The 20,834-nt window shown below is 38.5% G+C and overlaps 3 protein-coding genes, 1 long non-coding RNA gene and 1 pseudogene across 12 annotated transcripts in view; 4 read left to right on the top strand and 1 right to left on the bottom strand.

The window, feature by feature from the left end:
- The window catches only part of LOC137836570 (putative disease resistance RPP13-like protein 1), a 72,687-nt gene that overhangs the window by 51,532 nt on the left and 321 nt on the right, over positions 1-20,834 (top strand). The gene's annotated exons all lie outside the window — the stretch shown is intronic.
- Positions 9,762-13,354, top strand: LOC137836550 (protein RST1). Of its 2 annotated transcripts, XM_090301272.1 has the most exons (9): positions 9,762-9,819; positions 9,911-10,002; positions 10,210-10,301; positions 10,375-10,590; positions 10,709-10,786; positions 11,005-11,187; positions 11,563-12,456; positions 12,556-12,923; positions 13,203-13,354. In XM_090301272.1, the coding sequence occupies exons 1-8, from the start codon at positions 9,779-9,781 to the stop codon at positions 12,823-12,825; spliced, it is 1,866 nt and encodes a 621-aa protein (XP_090157398.1). In that variant the 5' UTR covers positions 9,762-9,778; the 3' UTR covers positions 12,826-12,923; positions 13,203-13,354. The 2 variants fall into 2 exon arrangements, with proteins under 2 accessions (XP_090157398.1, XP_090157399.1); XM_090301273.1 differs by lacking the exon at positions 9,762-9,819 and having other exon boundaries at positions 9,917-10,002; positions 10,197-10,301.
- The window catches only part of LOC137836713 (uncharacterized), a 49,285-nt gene continuing 43,090 nt past the window's right edge, over positions 14,640-20,834 (top strand). For 2 of the 3 annotated variants that reach the window (XM_090301269.1, XM_090301270.1), the window contains exon 1: positions 14,649-14,820. The gene's annotated coding sequence lies outside the window, so the exon portion shown is untranslated. Of the gene's footprint in view, positions 14,821-20,834 lie in introns of all 3 variants that reach the window. The other variant, XR_016520395.1, reaches the window with a different exon arrangement.
- On the top strand, positions 14,815-20,149 carry LOC150027783 (uncharacterized; annotated as a pseudogene).
- Positions 16,456-18,314, bottom strand: LOC150027784 (uncharacterized). Of its 2 annotated transcripts, none has more exons than XR_016520396.1 (3): positions 18,164-18,314; positions 17,788-18,014; positions 16,456-17,401 (listed from the first exon to the last, which is right to left on the bottom strand). It is a non-coding gene; the product is annotated as an uncharacterized LOC150027784 (long non-coding RNA). The 2 variants fall into 2 exon arrangements; XR_016520397.1 differs by having other exon boundaries at positions 17,788-17,945; positions 18,164-18,311.

The following is a 20,834-nucleotide window of genomic DNA, read 5'->3' as shown; positions in this document are numbered from 1 at the left end:
TGAAATTTCGCCCTACTTTCTGCAATTTTTTTCCGGGTCCGTATTGCGCTGAAAAAATTCACGCAAGTACCTCCGTGTGTTGTTTGCACCCAGGTAAGGAGCCACGTCCACAAACAGATCACAGAAAGAAGATACGGGGAAGAAAAGCCAGGACGTTTTTTTTTTTGGAAAACCGGTTTTGTTGACTCTCGGTCTAGGACTTGCTGCGCCTTACTCCTTGGGTATTTTTATCTGAAATTTTTACCAGACATTCGTCACTGTGTCTATTGAGTTTTGCTGAGATTTGAGCCCGAGACTCGTCCCACAAGATTCGTAATAAATTTTTTATTCATCACTGCCCGGGCCGAAAGAAAGGTTCGTCCGCGTGTGAAACTCTTTGATTTTTTCCCTGGGTGAATACTCATCCGTTTGACCCGAAATCTGTCGCGTTTTGTCCAAAATTCAGTGGAGATTCTTACGCGGAATTTCGGGAGAAAACCATTTCGGGAGAATTTTTCAGAAATTTTGTGAAAACCAAGGCTATCCTCTAGCAAAACTTGTGAAATTTCGCCCTACTTTCTGCAATTTTTTTCCGGGTCCGTATTGCGCTCAAAAAATTCACGCAAGTACCTCCGTGTGTTGTTTGCACCCAGGTAAGGAGGCACGTCCACAAACAGATCACAGAAAGAAGATACGGGGAAGAAAAGCCAGGACGTTTTGTTTTCGGAAAACCGGTTTTGTTCACTCTCGGTCTGGGACTTGCTGCGCCTTACTCCTTTGGTATTTTGGTCTGAAATTTTTACCAGACATTCTTCACTGTGTCTATTGAGTTTTGGCTGAGATTTGATCCCCAGACTCGTCCCACAAGATTCGCAATAAATTTTTTATTCATCACCTCCCGGGCCGAAAGGAAGGTTCGTCCGCGTGTGAAACTGTTTGATTTTTTTCCTGGGTGAATACTCATCCGTTTGACCCGAAATCTGTCGCGTTTTGTCCCAAATTCAGTGGAGATTCTTACGCGGAATTTCATGAGAAAATCATTTCGGGAGAATTTTTCAGAAATTTTGTGAAAACCAAGGCTATCCTCTAGCAAAACTTGTGAAATTTCGCCCTACTTTCTGCAATTTTTTTCCGGGTCCGTATTGCGCTGAAAAAATTCACGCAAGTACCTCCGTGTGTTGTTTGCACCCAGGTAAGGAGGCACGTCCACAAACAGATCACAGAAAGAAGATACGGGGAAGAAAAGCCAGGACGTTTTGTTTTCGGAAAACCGGTTTTGTTCACTCTCGGTCTGGGACTTGCTGCGCCTTACTCCTTGGGTATTTTGGTCTGAAATTTTTACCAGACATTCGTCACTGTGTCTATTGAGTTTTGGCTGAGATTTGAGCCCCAGACTCGTCCCACAAGATTCGCAATAAATCTTTTATTCATCACTGCCCGGGCCGAAAGGAAGGTTCGTCCGGGTGTGAAACTGTTTGATTTTTTTCCTGGGTGAATACTCATCCCTTTGACCCGAAATCTGTCGCGTTTTGTCCCAAATTCAGTGGAGATTCTTTCGCGGAATTTCGGGAGAAAACCATTTCGGGAGAATTTTTCAGAAATTTTGTGAAAACCAAGGCTATCCTCTAGCAAAACTTGTGAAATTTCGCCCTACTTTCTGCAATTTTTTTCCGGGTCCGTATTGCGCTGAAAAAATTCACGCAAGTACCTCCGTGTGTTGTTTGCACCCAGGTAAGGAGGCACGTCCACAAACAGATCACAGAGAGAAGATACGGGGAAGAAAAGCCAGGACGTTTTGTTTTCGGAAAACCGGTTTTGTTCACTCTCGGTCTGGGACTTGCTGCGCCTTACTCCTTGGGTATTTTGGTCTGAAATTTTTACCAGACATTCGTCACTGTGTCTATTGAGTTTTGGCTGAGATTTGAGCCCCAGACTCGTCCCACAAGATTCGCAATAAATTTTTTATTCATCACTGCCCGGGCCGAAAGGAAGGTTCGTCCGCGTGTGAAACTGTTTGATTTTTTTCCTGGGTGAATACTCATCCGTTTGACCCGAAATCTGTCGCGTTTTGTCCCAAATTCAGTGGAGATTCTTACGCAGAATTTCGGGAGAAAACCATTTCGGGAGAATTTTTCAGAAATTTTGTGAAAGCCAAGGCTATCATCTAGCAAAACTTGTGAAATTTCTCCCTACTTTCTGCAATTTTTTTCCAGGTCCGTATTGCGCTGAAAAAATTCACGCAAGTACCTCCGTGTGTTGTTTGCACCCAGGTAAGGAGGCACGTCCACAAACAGATCACAGAAAGAAGATACGGGGAAGAAAAGCCAGGACGTTTTTTTTTTGGAAAACCGGTTTTGTTGACTCTCGGTCTGGGACTTGCTGCGCCTTACTCCTTGGGTATTTTTATCTGAAATTTTTACCAGACATTCGTCACTGTGTCTATTGAGTTTTGCTGAGATTTGAGCCCCAGACTCGTCCCACAAGATTCGTAATAAATTTTTTATTCATCACTGCCCGGGCCGAAAGAATGGTTCGTCCGCGTGTGAAACTGTTTGATTTTTTTCCTGGGTGAATACTCATCCGTTTGACCCGAAATCTGTCGCGTTTTGTCCCAAATTCAGTGGAGATTCTTACGCGGAATTTCGGGAGAAAACCATTTCGGGAGAATTTTTCAGAAATTTTGTGAAAACCAAGGCTATCCTCTAGCAAAACTTGTGAAATTTCGCCCTACTTTCTGCAATTTTTTTCCGGGTCCGTATTGCGCTCAAAAAATTCACGCAAGTACCTCCGTGTATTGTTTGCACCCAGGTAAGGAGGCACGTCCACAAACAGATCACAGAAAGAAGATACGGGAAAGAAAAGCCAGGACGTTTTGTTTTTGGAAAACCGGTTTTGTTCACTCTCGGTCTGGGACTTGCTGCGCCTTACTCCTTTGGTATTTTGGTCTGAAATTTTTACCAGACATTCTTCACTGTGTCTATTGAGTTTTGGCTGAGATTTGATCCCCAGACTCGTCCCACAAGATTCGCAATAAATTTTTTATTCATCACCTCCCGGGCCGAAAGGAAGGTTCGTCCGCGTGTGAAACTGTTTGATTTTTTTCCTGTGTGAATACTCATCCGTTTGACCCGAAATCTGTCGCGTTTTGTCCCAAATTCAGTGGAGATTCTTACGCGGAATTTCGTGAGAAAATCATTTCGGGAGAATTTTTCAGAAATTTTGTGAAAACCAAGGCTATCCTCTAGCAAAACTTGTGAAATTTCGCCCTACTTTCTGCAATTTTTTTTCGGGTCCGTATTGCGCTGAAAAAATTCACGCAAGTACCTCCGTGTGTTGTTTGCACCCAGGTAAGGAGGCACGTCCACAAACAGATCACAGAAAGAAGATACGGGGAAGAAAAGCCAGGACGTTTTTTTTGTGGAAAACCGGTTTTGTTGACTCTCGGTCTGGGACTTGCTGCGCCTTACTCCTTGGGTATTTTTATCTGAAATTTTTACCAGACATTCGTCACTGTGTCTATTGAGTTTTGCTGAGATTTGAGCCCCAGACTCGTCCCACAAGATTCGTAATAAATTTTTTATTCATCACTGCCCGGGCCGAAAGAAAGGTTCGTCCGCGTGTGAAACTGTTTGATTTTTTTCCTGGGTGAATACTCATCCGTTTGACCCGAAATCTGTCGCGTTTTGTCCCAAATTCAGTGGAGATTCTTACGCGGAATTTCGGGAGAAAACCATTTCGGGAGAATTTTTCAGAAATTTTGTGAAAACCAAGGCTATCCTCTAGCAAAACTTGTGAAATTTCGCCCTACTTTCTGCAATTTTTTTCCGGGTCCGTATTGCGCTAAAAAAATTCACGCAAGTACCTCCGTGTGTTGTTTGCACCCAGGTAAGGAGGCACGTCCACAAACAGATCACAGAGAGAAGATACGGGGAAGAAAAGCCAGGACGTTTTGTTTTCGGAAAACCGGTTTTGTTCACTCTCGGTCTGGGACTTGCTGCGCCTTACTCCTTGGGTATTTTGGTCTGAAATTTTTACCAGACATTCGTCACTGTGTCTATTGAGTTTTGGCTGAGATTTGAGCCCCAGACTCGTCCCACAAGATTCGCAATAAATTTTTTATTCATCACTGCCCGGGCCGAAAGAAAGGTTCGTCCGCGTGTGAAACTGTTTGATTTTTTTCCTGGGTGAATACTCATCCGTTTGACCCGAAATCTGTCGCGTTTTGTCCCAAATTCAGTGGAGATTCTTACGCGGAATTTCGTGAGAAAATCATTTCGGGAGAATTTTTCAGAAATTTTGTGAAAACCAAGGCTATCCTCTAGCAAAACTTGTGAAATTTCGCCCTACTTTCTGCAATTTTTTTCCGGGTCCGTATTGCGCTAAAAAAATTCACGCAAGTACCTCCGTGTGTTGTTTGCACCCAGGTAAGGAGGCACGTCCACAAACAGATCACAGAGAGAAGATACGGGGAAGAAAAGCCAGGACGTTTTGTTTTCGGAAAACCGGTTTTGTTCACTCTCGGTCTGGGACTTGCTGCGCCTTACTCCTTGGGTATTTTGGTCTGAAATTTTTACCAGACATTCGTCACTGTGTCTATTGAGTTTTGGCTGAGATTTGAGCCCCAGACTCGTCCCACAAGATTCGCAATAAATTTTTTATTCATCACTGCCCGGGCCGAAAGAAAGGTTCGTCCGCGTGTGAAACTGTTTGATTTTTTTCCTGGGTGAATACTCATCCGTTTGACCCGAAATCTGTCGCGTTTTGTCCCAAATTCAGTGGAGATTCTTACGCGGAATTTCGGGAGAAAACCATTTCGGGAGAATTTTTCAGAAATTTTGTGAAAACCTAGGCTATCCTCTAGCAAAACTTGTGAAATTTCGCCCTACTTTCTGCAATTTTTTTCCAGGTCCGTATTGCGCTGAAAAAATTCACGCAAGTACCTCCGTGTGTTGTTTGCACCCAGGTAAGGAGGCACGTCCACAAACAGATCACAGAGAGAAGATACGGGGAAGAAAAGCCAGGACGTTTTGTTTTGGGAAAACCGGTTTTGTTCACTCTCGGTCTGGGACTTGCTGCGCCTTACTCCTTGGGTATTTTGGTATGAAATTTTTACCACACATTCGTCACTGTGTCTATTGAGTTTTGGCTGAGATTTGAGCCCCAGACTCGTCCCACAAGATTCGCAATAAATTTTTTATTCATCACTGCCCGGGCCGAAAGGAAGGTTCGTCCGCGTGTGAAACTGTTTGATTTTTTTCCTGGGTGAATACTCATCTGTTTGACCCGAAATCTGTCGCGTTTTGTCCCAAATTCAGTGGAGATTCTTACGCGGAATTTCGGGAGAAAACCATTTCGGGAGAATTTTTCAGAAATTTTGTGAAAACCAAGGCTATCCTCTAGATAAACTTGTGAAATTTCGCCCTACTTTCTGCAATTTTTTTCCGGGTCCGTATTGCGCTGAAAAAATTCACGCAAGTACCTCCGTGTGTTGTTTGCACCCAGGTAAGGAGGCACGTCCACAAACAGATCACAGAGAGAAGATACGGGGAAGAAAAGCCAGGACGTTTTGTTTTCGGAAAACCGGTTTTGTTCACTCTCGGTCTGGGACTTGCTGCGCCTTACTCCTTGGGTATTTTGGTCTGAAATTTTTACCAGACATTCGTCACTGTGTCTATTGAGTTTTGGCTGAGATTTGAGCCCCAGACTCGTCCCACAAGATTCGCAATAAATTTTTTATTCATCACTGCCCGGGCAGAAAGGAAGGTTCGTGTGTGAAACTGTTTGATTTTTTTCCTGGGTGAATACTCATCCGTTTGACCCGAAATCTGTCGCGTTTTGTCCCAAATTCAGTGGAGATTCTTACGCAGAATTTTGGGAGAAAACCATTTCGGGAGAATTTTTCAGAAATTTTGTGAAAACCAAGGCTATCCTCTAGCACATTGTGAAATTTCGCCCTACTTTCTGCAATTTTTTTCCGAGTCCGTATTGCGCTGAAAAAATTCACGCAAGTACCTCCGTGTGTTGTTTGCACCCAGGTAAGGAGGCACGTCCACAAACAGATCACAGAGAGAAGATACGGGGAAATAAAGGCAGGACGTTTTGTTTTCGGAAAACCGGTTTTGTTCACTCTCGGTCTGGGACTTGCTGCGCCTTACTCCTTGGGTATTTTGGTCTGAAATTTTTACCAGACATTCGTCACTGTGTCTATTGAGTTTTGGCTGAGATTTGAGCCCCAGACTCGTCCCACAAGATTCGCATTAAATTTTTTATTCATCACTGCCCGGGCCGAAAGGAAGGTTCGTCCGCGTGTGAAACTGTTTGATTTTTTTCCTGGGTGAATACTCATCCGTTTGACCCAAAATCTGTCGCGTTTTGTCCCAAATTCAGTGGAGATTCTTACGCAGAATTTCGGGAGAAAACCACTTCGGGAGAATTTTTCAGAATTTTGTGAAAACCAAGGCTATCCTCTAGCAAAACTTGTGAAATTTCGCCCTACTTTCTGCAATTTTTTTCCGGGTCCGTATTGCGCTGAAAAAATTCACGCAAGTACCTCCGTGTGTTGTTTGCACCTAGGTAACGAGGCACGTCCACAAACAGATCACAGAAAGAAGATACGGGGAAGAAAAGCCAGGATGTTTTGTTTTCGGAAAACCGGTTTTGTTCACTCTCGGTCTGGGACTTGCTGCGCCTTACTCCTTGGGTATTTTGGTCTGAAATTTTTACCAGACATTCGTCACTGTGTCTATTGAGTTTTGGCTGAGATTTTAGCCTCAGACTCGTCCCACAAGATTCGCAATAAATTTTTTATTCATCACTGCCCGGGCCAAAAGGAAGGTTCGTCCGCGTGTGAAACTGTTTGATTTTTTTCCTGGGTGAATACTCATCCGTTTGACCCGAAATCTGTCGCGTTTTGTCCCGAATTCAGTGGAGATTCTTACGTGGAATTTCGGGAGAAAACCATTTCGGGAAAATTTTTCAGAAATTTTGTGAAAACCAAGGCTATCCTCTAGCAAAACTTGTGAAATTTCGCCCTACTTTCTGCAATTTTTTTTCGGGTCCGTATTGTGCCGAAAAAATTCACGCAAGTACCTCCGTGTGTTGTTTGCACCCAGGTAAGGAGGCACGTCCGCAAACAGATCACAGAGAGAAGATACGGGGAAGAAAAACCAGGACGTTTTGTTTTCGGAAAACCGATTTTGTTCACTCTCGGTCTGGGACTTGCTGCGCCTTACTCCTTGGGTATTTTGGTCTGAAATTTTTACCAGACATTCGTCACTGTGTCTATTGAGTTTTGGCTGAGATTTGAGCCCCAGACTCGTCCCACAAGATTCGCAATAAATTTTTTATTCATCACTGCCCGGGCCGAAAGGAAGGTTCGTTCGCGTGTGAAACTGTTTGATTTTTTCCTGGGTGAAAACTCATCCTTTTGACCCGAAATCTGTCGCGTTTTGTCCCAAATTCAGTGGAGATTCTTACGCGGAATTTCGGGAGAAAACCATTTCGGGAGAATTTTTCAGAAATTTTGTGAAAACCAAGGCTATCCTCTAGCAAAACTTGTGAAATTTCGCCCTACTTTCTGCAATTTTTTTCCGGGTCCGTATTGGGCCGAAAAAATTCACGCAAGTACCTCCGTGTGTTGTTTGCACCCAGGTAAGGAGGCACGTCCACAAACATATCACAGAGAGAAGATACGGGGGAGAAAAGCCAGGACGTTTTGTTTTCAGAAAACCGGTTTCGTTCACTCTCGGTCTGGGACTTGCTGCGCCTTACTCCTTGGGTATTTTGGTCTGAAATTTTTACCAGACATTCGTCACTGTGTCTATTGAGTTTTGGCTAAGATTTGAGCTCCAGACTCGTCCCACAAGATTCGCAATAAATTTTTTATTCATCACTGCCCGGGCCGAAAGGAAGGTTCGTCCGCGTGTGAAACTGTTTGATTTTTTTCCTGGGTGAATACTCATCCGTTTGACCCGAAATCTGTCGCGTTTTGTCCCAAATTCAGTGGAGATTCTTACGCGGAATTTCGGGAGAAAACCATTTCGGGAGAATTTTTCAGAAATTTTGTGAAAACCAAGGCTATCCTCTAGCAAAACTTGTGAAATTTCGCCCTACTTTCTGCAATTTTTTTCCGGGTCTGTATTGCGCCGAAAAAATTCACGCAAGTACCTCCGTGTGTTGTTTGCACCCAGGTAAGGAGGCACGTCCACAAACAGATCACAGAGAGAAGATACGGGGAAGAAAAGCCAGGACGTTTTGTTTTCGGAAAACCGGTTTTGTTCACTCTCGGTCTGGGACTTGCTGCGCCTTACTCCTTGGGTATTTTGGTCTGAAATTTTTACCAGACATTCGTCACTGTGTCTATTGAGTTTTGGCTGAGATTTGAGCCCCAGACTCGTCCCACAAGATTCGAAATAAATTTTTTATTCATCACTGCCCGGGCCGAAAGGAAGGTTCGTTCGCGTGTGAAACTGTTTGATTTTTTTCCTGGGTGAATGCTCATCCGTTTGACCCAAAATCTGTCGCGTTTTGTCCCAAATTCAGTGGAGATTCTTACGCGGAATATCGGGAGAAAACCATTTCGGGAGAATTTTTCAAAAATTTTGTGAAAACCAAGGCTATCCTCTAGCAAAACTTGTGAAATTTCGCCCTACTTTCTGCAATTTTTTTCCGGGTCCGTATTGCACTGAAAAAATTCACGCAAGTACCTCCGTGTGTTCTTTGCACACAGGTAAGGAGGCACGTCCACAAACAGATCACAGAGAGAAGATACGGGGAAGAAAAGCCAGGACGTTTTGTTTTCGGAAAACCGGTTTTGTTCACTCTCGGTCTGGGACTTGCTGCGCCTTACTCCTTGGGTATTTTGGTCTGAAATTTTTACCAGACATTCGTCACTGTGTCTATTGAGTTTTGGCTGAGATTTGAGCCCCAGACTCGTCCCACAAGATTCGAAATAAATTTTTTATTCATCACTGCCCGGGCCGAAAGGAAGGTTCGTTCGCGTGTGAAATTGTTTGATTTTTTTCCTGGGTGAATGCTCATCCGTTTGACCCAAAATCTGTCGCGTTTTGTCCCAAATTCAGTGGAGATTCTTACGCGGAATTTCGGGAGAAAACCATTTTGGGAGAACTTTTCAGAAATTTTGTGAAAACCAAGGCTATCCTCTAGCAAAACTTGTGAAATTTCGCCCTACTTTCTGCAATTTTTTTCCGGGACCGTATTGCGCCGAAAAAATTCACGCAAGTACCTCCGTGTGTTGTTTGCACCCAGGTAAGGAGGCACGTCCACAAACAGATCACAGAAAGAAGATACGGGGAAGAAAAGCCAGGACGTTTTGTTTTGGGAAAACCGGTTTTGTTCACTCTCGGTCTGGGACTTGCTGCGCCTTACTCCTTGGGTATTTTGGTATGAAATATTTACCAGACATTCGTCACTGTGTCTATTGAGTTTTGGCTGAGATTTGAGCCCCAGACTCGTCCCACAAGATTCGCAATAAATTTTTTATTCATCACTGCCCGGGCCGAAAGGAAGGTTCGTCCGTGTGTGAAACTGTTTGATTTTTTTCCTGGGTGAATGCTCATCCGTTTGACCCGAAATCTGTCGCGTTTTGTCCCAAATTCAGTGGAGATTCTTACGCGGAATTTCGGGAGAAAACCATTTCGGGAGAACTTTTCAGAAATTTTGTGAAAACCAAGGCTATCCTCTAGCAAAACTTGTGAAATTTCGCCCTACTTTCTGCAAATTTTTTTCGGGTCCGTATTGCGCTGAAAAAATTCACGCAAACCCCAACGTTCTCAAGGCTATGGAGGATTTTCATGTCAAGATAATAGCATATGAGCACATGTAACTACTGCATTCTACAATTTACTTATATAGGATGGTGTAATGTTAGTATGATTGCATTTCTTATTTTTTTTATATCCATTTGCCTTAGGAATCGCCGAAGACTGGTCAAGGAAAAAAGAGTTACAGGGAGCAAGATTGAAAAATTGATGAATGTATTTCCACAGGTTATATTCTCTTCAGGTATGGTGGTGGTATCAGCTTTCCATTGTGTTGTTTTCCCAAGAATTCTTGCAAGAAGAAATTTAGATCTGATGGTTAAAAAAATAAAATGAAATGCTTAAATCAAGTCTTTTGTTATCAATAGCTCTTATCAGACTCTGTCTGGTTTAATATAATGATTTTCTTGTGTTATTTGCATACGCCTTGATGTTAAGCATCTATTTACAGGAAAGATAAAGGAAACTAGAGAATTACCTGGTGCCGCTTTAATATGTTTTTCTTTCACTCCTAAAGATGTGAATGAACATCAAGCATCCAAAGTAAGATATTGACAGTTAAACATATTCTGGTTAGATTTGAATGAACTTTTGATCTGATATTATAAGTATTCAGAGGTTAAGAGATGTACATACTGGGTATGAAATTGCTCTAGTGGAAGTAGCTGCTTCTCTTCAGCTCTCAAGAAATATCTTGCTTGCACTGATGGCACTGCAGTCATGGAAAGGCTTTGTGCGACGTTGGATGAAGGCTTACACACTGTCATATGATGCTAAGGCACAATTGAGTGTCCCAGATAAAACTTCTAAAGCTGCTAGTGACATTTTGAAGGTCAAGATTGGTCTTTTGTCATCACAAACCATGCTTTTTACCCATTTATCAGTTATTTGTATTGAATGCACAAGTTTGTCATGTCTGATTCAGGTTTTGTTACATGCTTTTTGTGCAGAGTATGATGGCTATGGCAGATGAGGCTATACCTAGAGCTGCTGAAAATATTGCACTGGCTATCGGTGCACTTTGTGTGGTGAGAAGGTTTTCTATGGTTATGCACTCATTTAAAATCTTTAAAGATTCTGCTTAATTATCATCTGTACCACATGTTGGCATCTTAACATATACACTGTTTTCAAGATTATTGAACATGTAGTGAGTCAACTCTCTAATAATCTAGTTAGTAATGTAGCTTGTGTAATTAGCATAATAACATTTGCTTGCAACTAACTTTGGCCTTTCTATTGCCAGGTTTTGCCTCCTTCGGTTCACACAGTTAAATCTGCTGCTTCAAAGTTTCTTTTGGAATGGTTGCTCCAACATGAACATGAACATCGCCAATGGTCTGCTGCAATTTCTCTAGGATTAATCTCTAGTTGCCTTCATGTAACAGATCATAAACAGAGATATCATAACATCACCGGACTTCTTGAGGTATTCTTGTTCTCTATTTTTTAATTAAAATTAAGTGCCGATGAAAGTAAGTTTTAATATCAAAAAAGCTATAACATTTTTTATGAATTTCTCTTGACATTTTAGATTAATCACAAGTGTTTATGGAACTTTTCATAAGTTCACCTTTTTCGTTTAGATTTTATGAATCAAAAGCTTTTTGGAGGTTCTATACACTTATGGGATTATATTAAGAGGTTGTAAGAATGCTATTACACACATGAAGGCTAAAGTCAGAGTTTTAAATGGATTATCCTGTCAATTTTTATTATTTTTTTTCAATTTGGTTCACTCTTGAGAGAAACTTGTTGATAAGATTTTCTGGCATTGCATTTCACTGATTGTATGAACTTCCAGGTTCTTTTTGATGGCAGAAGTTCCCTTGTAAAAGGAGCATGTGGTGTTGGATTGGGTTTTTCATGCCAAGATCTTCTTACCAGAGTTGAAACTTCTGTCACCTCTACTGTGATGAAAGAAACAGAGAAGATTCCAGAATCTGAATTGCTAGGAAGAATTATTACTTCCTTAGCTACAATGATTCAACAGAGAGCTCGATGTTCTTCTGATGTTTTAGACAGTCTATGTTCATGCTTTCCACTGGGTTCATATGACATAAGTGGTAAAGCATATGAACAAATATCCGGCAACACTGAAGACTTGGAAGAAGATATCTGGGGTGTTGCTGGACTTGTTCTTGGTCTAGCTAACTCCATTAGTGCAATATACAGAGCTGGAGAGTTGGAGACAGTTATTAAGATAAAGAACTTGGTAATATCATGGCTTCCATATGTGCATTCAGTAGTTGAAATAAAAACTTTCCTAGGGAAAGAATCTGAAATTGTTTTAGCACTAGGATCCTGTATTGCACTTCCCACTATAGTAGTTTTTTGCCAGAGAATGGAATTGATGGATGATGCTGAGTTGGACCACATTGTGATTGCCTTTAAAGAGTTGATTTCCGAGTTAATTTCTGTGAAAAAGTCTGGCATTTTGCACCATAGTATGCTGATGGCATCATGTGCTGGAGCAGGGACTGTACTTTCTTGTATATTGAAGGAAGGTGTTTACTCTTTTGAGGCTGAACACGTTAAATGTTTACTGGAACTGTTCAGAAAATGTTACGTGAATCCTTTCCCTTCTCTTGTTCATCTTGGTGGCATGCTAGGAGTTGTTAATGCTACTGGAGCAGGTGCAGAAATTTTGGTCAATATGAATTTTCCAAAGTACACTAGGCAATCTGATTATCAGAAGGTAATTTACCTTTTTGATAAAAATTGATACCAGTTATCTCATCGTATTATTTATTTTTTTCTTGCTTCATATTTAAATATCTTACTATTTAAAAAACAGGAGTCTTCCTCTGTAATGGGCCCTCTCCTATCAAGTTCTGATTTTGAACCATACTTGACATCATTGGTGCAAGAGTTGTTTCTTGTGGCACAGAATTCTGATACTCAGCAGCTACAACAGTTTGAACCATCTGGAAAGGTATTTCATGCTGGAAAGGTCTCTATGAATGCCTGGACGAGGTTTCTGTGGATACATCTAGTCACATATCTCATATTGAGAGGTGCATGGAGGTTCTATTTACTTTATTGCCGGCAGTTCAATCTTCTGTAAGTGTAGTGTCAGGGGATGTTAGTTCTGCAGAGGAATGGTCCAAGGCTGTAAGATGCTTAGGGAAGGCTCCAGAAAGTTGGCTATTGGATTTCTTGAAGGTATGGTGTCCATACATGATATATTGTACGATATCTCTTCATCCAACTTTTCCCTCAAGAAAAATATTTTGAGTTCTGTCACACAATAATAGTAGTAATCTTTTACAATATGTGATAATTTCTATTGTTTGTTGCCTGTATTATGTTACGAGATGTTTTGTTGTTTACCTTAACTTAATTCTTCTTCTTGTTGATTCAAACTAATTGAGGTCTAGCTTATTATTAGGTACGAATTGTCACTTTAAACCTGTGATCTGTGCTGACAGTTGCAATCCACAGGTTTCACATGAGGAGTTTGTTCAGAGTGCTGGAAAATCTATTGAAATCCAGAAAAAGGTTTGTGCTAAGATTAAGCTTGTGAAGACTGGTTCCCTTTCAGTGCCTGAACTTGGAAAGATGAAATCCTACATTTTGAACTCCCAATCACAAGGTTAGTTTTCTGCTTTGGTACTCAATGTTTCTTTATTTTTTGGCAAAGGAAAGCTCATATCAGTTTGGGCTGAAATAAATTGATGGTTCACATGTCAAATGTCAATACTATTGGTCTAATTTTTGCAGGACTCTGGGATATACTCTTTTGAAGTTGTGGCAGCTTTGTACCATGCGGAGGGAAGTATTAAAAAACAGTGGCTTATTGATGCTGTTGAAATTAGCTGCGTATCCAGTTTTCCTTCCACGGTACTTATTATCACAACTTATTTGTAGTAACTTTCAGGCATATCATGGAAAAATTCAAAAACTAAATTCAACAAGAATTGGTGTGCTATTATAAGGGTTGCATATTCTTTATTTGAAAAGATTAATGCATTAATTTTCAGACATTCTGAAATCATAGCTGTGTTGTACTCCTTGATAACCAAGTTGAATTTGTTTTGGAGCTTACTTTGTGCAGGCACTGCAGTTTCTTGGTCTGTTAAATAGCAGACGGTTCCTATATTCCTGGTTCAAAGTGTATTGTTTCACAACTACTGTGTTGTTCTTCACATACTTGCTTGGTCTGGAGTGTTGTTGAGACTGTTCTCTAAGGCATGAAGTTATAAATAGAACCATAACATATTTTTTTTATACTCTAACAAATCACCCGCAAGAAATCTCCTTAGTTAGTTGCCTTGACCTTAGTAAGTTTTAATATTAAAGAAACTAGCATTTCTAATAAATTTCTCGACATTTTAGATGAAATGTAAGTGTTACTAAAACTTTTCATTGATTCACCCTTTTCCCCTTGATTTTTATGAATCAAAAGTTTTTTTTGGAGGTTGCAACACACTTAGTTCCAATTTGGTTCACTCTTGAGAGGAACTTGTTGATAAAAATTTCTTGCATTTTATGTCACTGGTTGTGTGAACTTCCAGGTTCTTTTGTATGGCAGAACTTCCCTTGTAAAAGGAGCATGTGGGTGTTGATTGTGTTTTTCTTGCCAAGATCTTCTTGCAAGGGTTGAAACAGTATGATGAAAGAAACAGAGAGAGTTATGACTAAGATTTTTTTTTTTTTTTATATTAATACATATGTAAACATTTAATAAATTAGTAAAATATAAGAAATTAAAAATTATAGTAATTGAACTCAAGATGGAGTTAAAATAAATAAAAAATGTCCAATTCAGGTGCTAATTTTTAACGTGCTAAAATTTTATATTGAAGAACTTAAAAAACAAGACTTTCATCATGGTAAGGCATGTATCAGAACACAAATTTTCACTTCGTCACAGAAGCAGGTTTCAACAACAGTGACAAGGATTCCTATCATCATTCCTCTTACGAGCATTTCTTACCCTAATTCTCCTTCCAACACTCCTGATTCCCTGACTCCAGACGAACTTTTTCAGCTTCATATCATTAGTTCCCATGGCTTTCTGAGCAAACTTCCTCATCTTCTTAAATGTGCAGCCATGGAGGTTAATGGTTTGGGAAGGGTTTCGGCAGCGTCCAACATTGTTCTTTCTTTCTCAACATGATTCGTCGACCTTCAATTTATCTTCCCACACTGTTTCAATCATTCTCCAACTCAACTTTCACCGATAAAACCCTTCTTTTTTCTTCTTCTACTCTCATCACTCTTCATGATTCTCACTCCAAACGCACTTTGAGTCCCTTTTACAATCTTCTGCCTCCCACCCAGAACCCCAACAACGTCGTAAACCTCATCTCCTCCATCCTCAAACACAAAAGTTCCCACCTTTCCCTTCTCCAAAGTAATGACATCAAAGGGATCCTCCCCCAGTTGGGTCCCCATGAAATTTCAAGGGTCTTGCTCAGATGCCAGTCTGATCACTCTTCAGCCCTCACTTTCTTCAATTGGGTTAAAAATGATTTGAATATCACGCCAACTGTGCAAAACTACTGTGTAATTCTTCACGTACTTTCTTGGTCTAGAGTGTTCTCTCAGGCCATGGAGTTATTGGCTGAATTGATACAAATGGTTGAGGTTGAGGGTGTTTGTGCTTCTTCAAATGAGGGCATTTATGAGAATCTTGTGCGCTGTACTGAGGACTGTAATTGGAACCCTGTGATATTTGATATGCTCGTCAAGGCTTATGTGAAGGTGGGAATGGTTGAGAAGGCTTTGGAAACTTTTAGGAGAAACATTGAGACTCGTCTTATCCCCAATGTGATTGCTTGCAATTGTTTGCTGAGTGGGTTGTCTAGGTTTAATTACATTACTCAATGTTGGGAAGTGTATGAAGAGATGGGAAGACTTGGAGTACATAGGAATGCTTATACTTTCAATATTATGTGACTCATGTTTTATGTAAAGATGGAGATACAGATAAGGTGACAGGGTTCTTGGAGAAGATGGAGGAGGAAGGATTTGAACCTGATTTGGTTACATATAACACACTTGTTAACAGTTATTGTAAGAAGAGGAGATTGGAGGATGCTTTTTATCTATACAAGATCATGTATCACTACTACATATATGATAATTAGTAACATAAAAAAAATGTTACTAAATCAAGGAAAATGTTACTAATAAAATTTAGTAACATTTTATCAAATGTAGCGAATATTCTATGTAACTAAAGACTTTTAATAACAATTTTACATTTCAATAGATACATTTATAAAAATGTCACTAATTATTTTTAGTAACATTTATTTAATAAAATAATAACATTTTAAAAATGTTACTAAATCTTTTTAGTAATGTTTATTTAATAAAAAGTAACACTATAAAAATGTTACTATAAATCTTTAGTAACTTTTTTTAATATAGAGGTGACATTTTAAAAATGTTACTAAATCATTTTAGTAATATTTTATTTTAAAAAAAAGTAACATTTTAAAAAGGTTACTAATTATTTTTAGTAACTTTTTTTAATAAAAAGACGACATTTTAAAAATGTTACTAAATATTTTTTGTAATAATTTTTAATAAAACAGTAACATTATAAAAATGTTACTAAAAACTTTTAATCATTTATGTTTATATGCTTTTATTTTATAAGCAAGCTAATAATAAAAATCTCTCAACACAAATGTTATAATATTTCAATGAATTTTTAATATTTGAAAAAGAATTTAAACATGTCTTGTCAATAAATAGTGAATTTTGTTTACCAAATATCATACATAAGATTCCTAATATATACTACAAAAGAGTCTCACAAATGTGTAAATGTCTTGCAAAGACAACTAAATCTATGACTTCCTCTTCTTCCAGGTGATACAAAATGCTTTTTCGATATTTAAGTAGCTTACTTTTCAGCCAATGCAACCATTTTCTTTAGAGCAAATTAAAGAGAGTCTGGTTTTCACGCTTCACTTTGTCTTCCATTTGCAGCTGCTCCAACCTCTCATTACAGAATGAGTAAGCTTGGACTCCATAATGGTAAATAAGTTCAACCCCGTCACGAACTGTTGCCTCATCTTTACGATACTGAGGTTGCAACAAAATCATGCATGGAATGCCTTCCACATCATATTTTCTGGTCAACAATTTCTTTATTTCTAAATCAGAGAACGCAATCGCCACCCACGACATGCTTACATAGAAGCTGCTGAAGGCATCCAAGTCCTCGTTAGAGGACACATACACAATGTCAACTAGGACTTGGGTGTGTATTCCAAGCATCCTTCGAATCAGTAACATCAATCCCCCCAGCACCGCGTATTGCTTCCTTCCAACCAGCAGTCACAGACAATGCAGGGTCCTCCTCTTCTTTAACCTTCACGTTCAAAGTGAATACCTCCTTTTTCGCATTTGCTATCACTTCAATTTCAAAACTATTCACCTCTTTCTCCTTAACCATACATTCATTAATTTGACAATCATCAGCTCCCACCATTTGTGCCGGTCCATTCTCAGAACTACCATGCTCGAAATCTTCGATTTCATTAACCACATTGCTCTTTTGCTCAAATGCATCATGAGGTTGAACTTTGCCACAAAACAGAGAAAACACACCATTTCTTGTTGGATTAGCAAGTGTTGTTCAAACTCCTCCAAGACTTTGCTGTGTTGGGAGACTCTACCACCTGTAATAGCAACAAGCATTAGCTCTTTGGAGGATAGTAAATTTAAAATGAAATAAAAATCTGAAAAATAATTTAGAATGAACTAGTGAACAATAAATTGTATATTGAAGCTAAGGATTAGCGTTATCGCCAATGCTTCAACATATTCAAAATTGTCGCAACATTATTCCATCATTCTCCATTCTCTCAAGAAGTCATGTTCAATGTCTCCCACCTTCCCTCTCACGGTCACACCCCAACCAACAAGCATGCTACGCATATATTAATTAATAAATGAGTGTCTTGTAATCAATTCACAAAATCATAGTCTAAACAAATAGAGAAAGAATCAATCGGTATCATTCAAGCATTTTATCAAACACTCGGTGAGCATTTGAATCAATCACCTTCACTCTAGTTATGCTACGATGACATTGTTGATTCCCTCCTAACAACCATGCAAGTGCATTCAGATCCCGAATGAGTAAAACCCTTGCAAAACCTTGCGTTTCCACAGTGTGCTCTTGAGCCGCAACGCGAAGCTCCTTTACAAACAAACGAAATCCTACTTGTACTCCAAAAACTCAATTAATCAGATATGTATTGAAGTTAAAGGAGAGAAAATTGAGAGAACCTTAAGATGTTGTCGAGAGATAACCGTGAGGAAAACGCACATCAGAGAAAATCAGAGCCATAAATTCAGAGGAGAGCAGGAATTGAAATCAGAATCAAATGCATAAGAAGAAGTTAGAAAAATTAACGGAAAAGAGAAGGTGAACTAACCTAATTGTTGCACACGGTGTAGAAAAGTAAGCGAGAGGATGAACATTTGGTTGTTGCCCCGAGAATAGAAATTCGTGAGAAAATGAATGAACGAGGAGTTGAATAGTCTTTAACCATTGGAAATTGAAATATATTAAAATTTGAAAACGGAACACTAGCAAATAAGAATTTGAATAAATATATAAGAATTTGAAAACGCAATACCACACTTGTAAATAAGAATAATTTAAATAATGTGGGATAATATAGTTAGTGCAATTTGAAAAACAAATCTTATATATATAATTTCTAATAATTAGAAAGTCTTATATAGTTTACAGTGGGAAGAAGAAAAAAAAAATCAATTAACAATGAAACCCGGACTACATAACTAAATTTGAATCTGATAAAATAATTAGTTTATAAATTTATAAAATTTAGTTACGAATCATTATCTAAATCTAAATAATACTAATAAAATATTTAAATATATAATAATATAATAATTAAAAAAATAATTGTATTATTTTTATTAATAAAAGATTACTCTATAAAATAAAATCAAGATTTAAATATCTAATAATATAATAATTAAAAAAAATAATTGTATTATTTTTATTAATAAAAGATTACTCTATAAAATAAAATCAATTTTTTAATTAAAAAATTGTTTTAGCAACATTTTAAAAAGTGATACTATATATTAGTTTTATATATTATTTTGAATTTGTTTATTGTAACATGTACCTATAAATGTAACAATAGCGTGTGTACTGTATTTACAGTAACATTTATATAAACAAATGTTACTAAAAGTTATGTATAGTAACATTTAAATAAATGTAACTCTCAAAATGTTACTAAAGATAAGAATTCTTGTAGTGTATGTCAGAGGTGTGATGCCTAATTTGATCACATATACAACCTTGATGAATGGTCTTTGCGAAGAAGGGAAGGTCAAGGAGGCTCATCAGCTTTTTCATCAGATGGTTCACAGAGGTATAGCTCCAGATATTGTGTCTTATAATACTCTTGTGTGTGGCTGTTGCAGACATGGTGAGATGCAAATGTGTAGATCAATATTGTATGAAATGATAGGAAATAGGATTTGTCCTGACAGCATCACTTGTCGGGTTATAGTTGATGGATATGCCAGGGATGGAAAACTTCTTTCAGCCTTGAATACTGTTGAGGAGCTTAAGAGATTTAGAATTAAGATTCCTGAAGAAGTATATGATTATCTTGTAGTTGCACTGTGTAAGGAAGGTAAGCCATTTGCTGCTAGAAGTTTTCTGCATAGGATATCTGAGGATGGTTATACACCTAAAATGAACACATACAATAAACTGGTTGAGTCTCTATGTGAATTCAATAGTGAGGAAGAAGCATTAATTTTGAAATCTGATATGGAAAATAAGAGCATGAAAGTGAATTCTGCTGCCTATAGAGCTGTTATAATCTGTTTGTGTAGAGTAAAGAGGACTGTGGAAGCTGAAGTTTTGTTGGAGGAAATTATTGGTTCAGATATGTTACCTGATGTAGAAATAAGCAGGGCATTAATAAAAGGGTATTGTGAGGAAAATAAGGTTGATAAAGCTGTGTCTTTGTTGAAACTCTTTGCCAAGGAGTTTCAAGTTTATGATACTGAAAGCTACAATGCAGTTGTTAAAGTGTTTTGTGATGTTGGGAATGTGACAGAGTTGATGGAGGTTGAGGATAAGCTGCTGAAAGTGGGGTATGTTCCTAACAAGTTAACATGCAGGCATGTGATCCATGGATTGCAGAAAGCTATGGAGCTAGATGATGAGATTTTGAACCATAGTTTGTCTTAGGACAATTTTGAAACATAATTTGAGTTGTTTCCATCTATGTAAATTATCATGTTTGAGCTTCATTTTTGTAAGTCTGTTCATATTAATTTTACTCACTTATATTATAAAAATGGTTCTTTATCACATAAGAGTTTGAAATCATAGCAAATGGAAATTTCAATTTACAATTCTTGTATATGCAAGGGATTACCTCTAGCTTTGAAAACAATTAGATGTCTTTTACACAAAAAAAGACATTAATTTCCATTAAAAGAAGTTTTATGGAGTTCAATCAAGACTGAGTTTTCAGAAAAAATAGTAACAGAATTAGCTTGAATATTGTTCAGAATATGGGTGTTAAGCTGCCAAACCCTCATGAAGTTCTTTGGTGACAACCAAACTGCTATGCATAATGAACCTAAACTGAGACAATTTCAGTAATATTTTTAAAACAGGGTCTAATGTGTAAGGCCATGCATCCATCCAATTTAGTGTTCACCCACACAACCTTGTAATGGTCCAATTTTAGTTTCCTTAATATTCTGATCTTGAGACTCAAATTCATATTTTCAACTTTTTCCTGCTGAGACTGATCTCATAGTTTTCTGTTTGTATTCAAGAGCACTAAGATTCAATATCTTGAAAAAAGAGAAGCAAATAAATGTAACCCTACTGCCCATTAGAAAAACAACTTTATACTCAATTGGTTCAGTAGTGTGAGTTATTGAAAACCTTCTGCTACTTGTGTTCAATTCCTACCATTAGAAAGAAAATCACATTTAGCCCTCAGTAAGATAAAACACAACTTGAGATATTTTATAAATTATTTGATTCATACACTGCTAGTTAGTTCATTTAATGCATGAGTTCAACTAAATAAT

Source organism: Phaseolus vulgaris, chromosome 4 (genome assembly GCF_051622355.1).
Source record: "Phaseolus vulgaris cultivar YP4 chromosome 4, ASM5162235v1, whole genome shotgun sequence".
In the NCBI taxonomy this organism is placed as follows: Eukaryota; Viridiplantae; Streptophyta; class Magnoliopsida; order Fabales; family Fabaceae; genus Phaseolus; species Phaseolus vulgaris.
The sequence above is the reverse complement of the archived record's forward strand: the minus strand, read 5'-3'. Positions and strand labels throughout refer to the sequence as shown.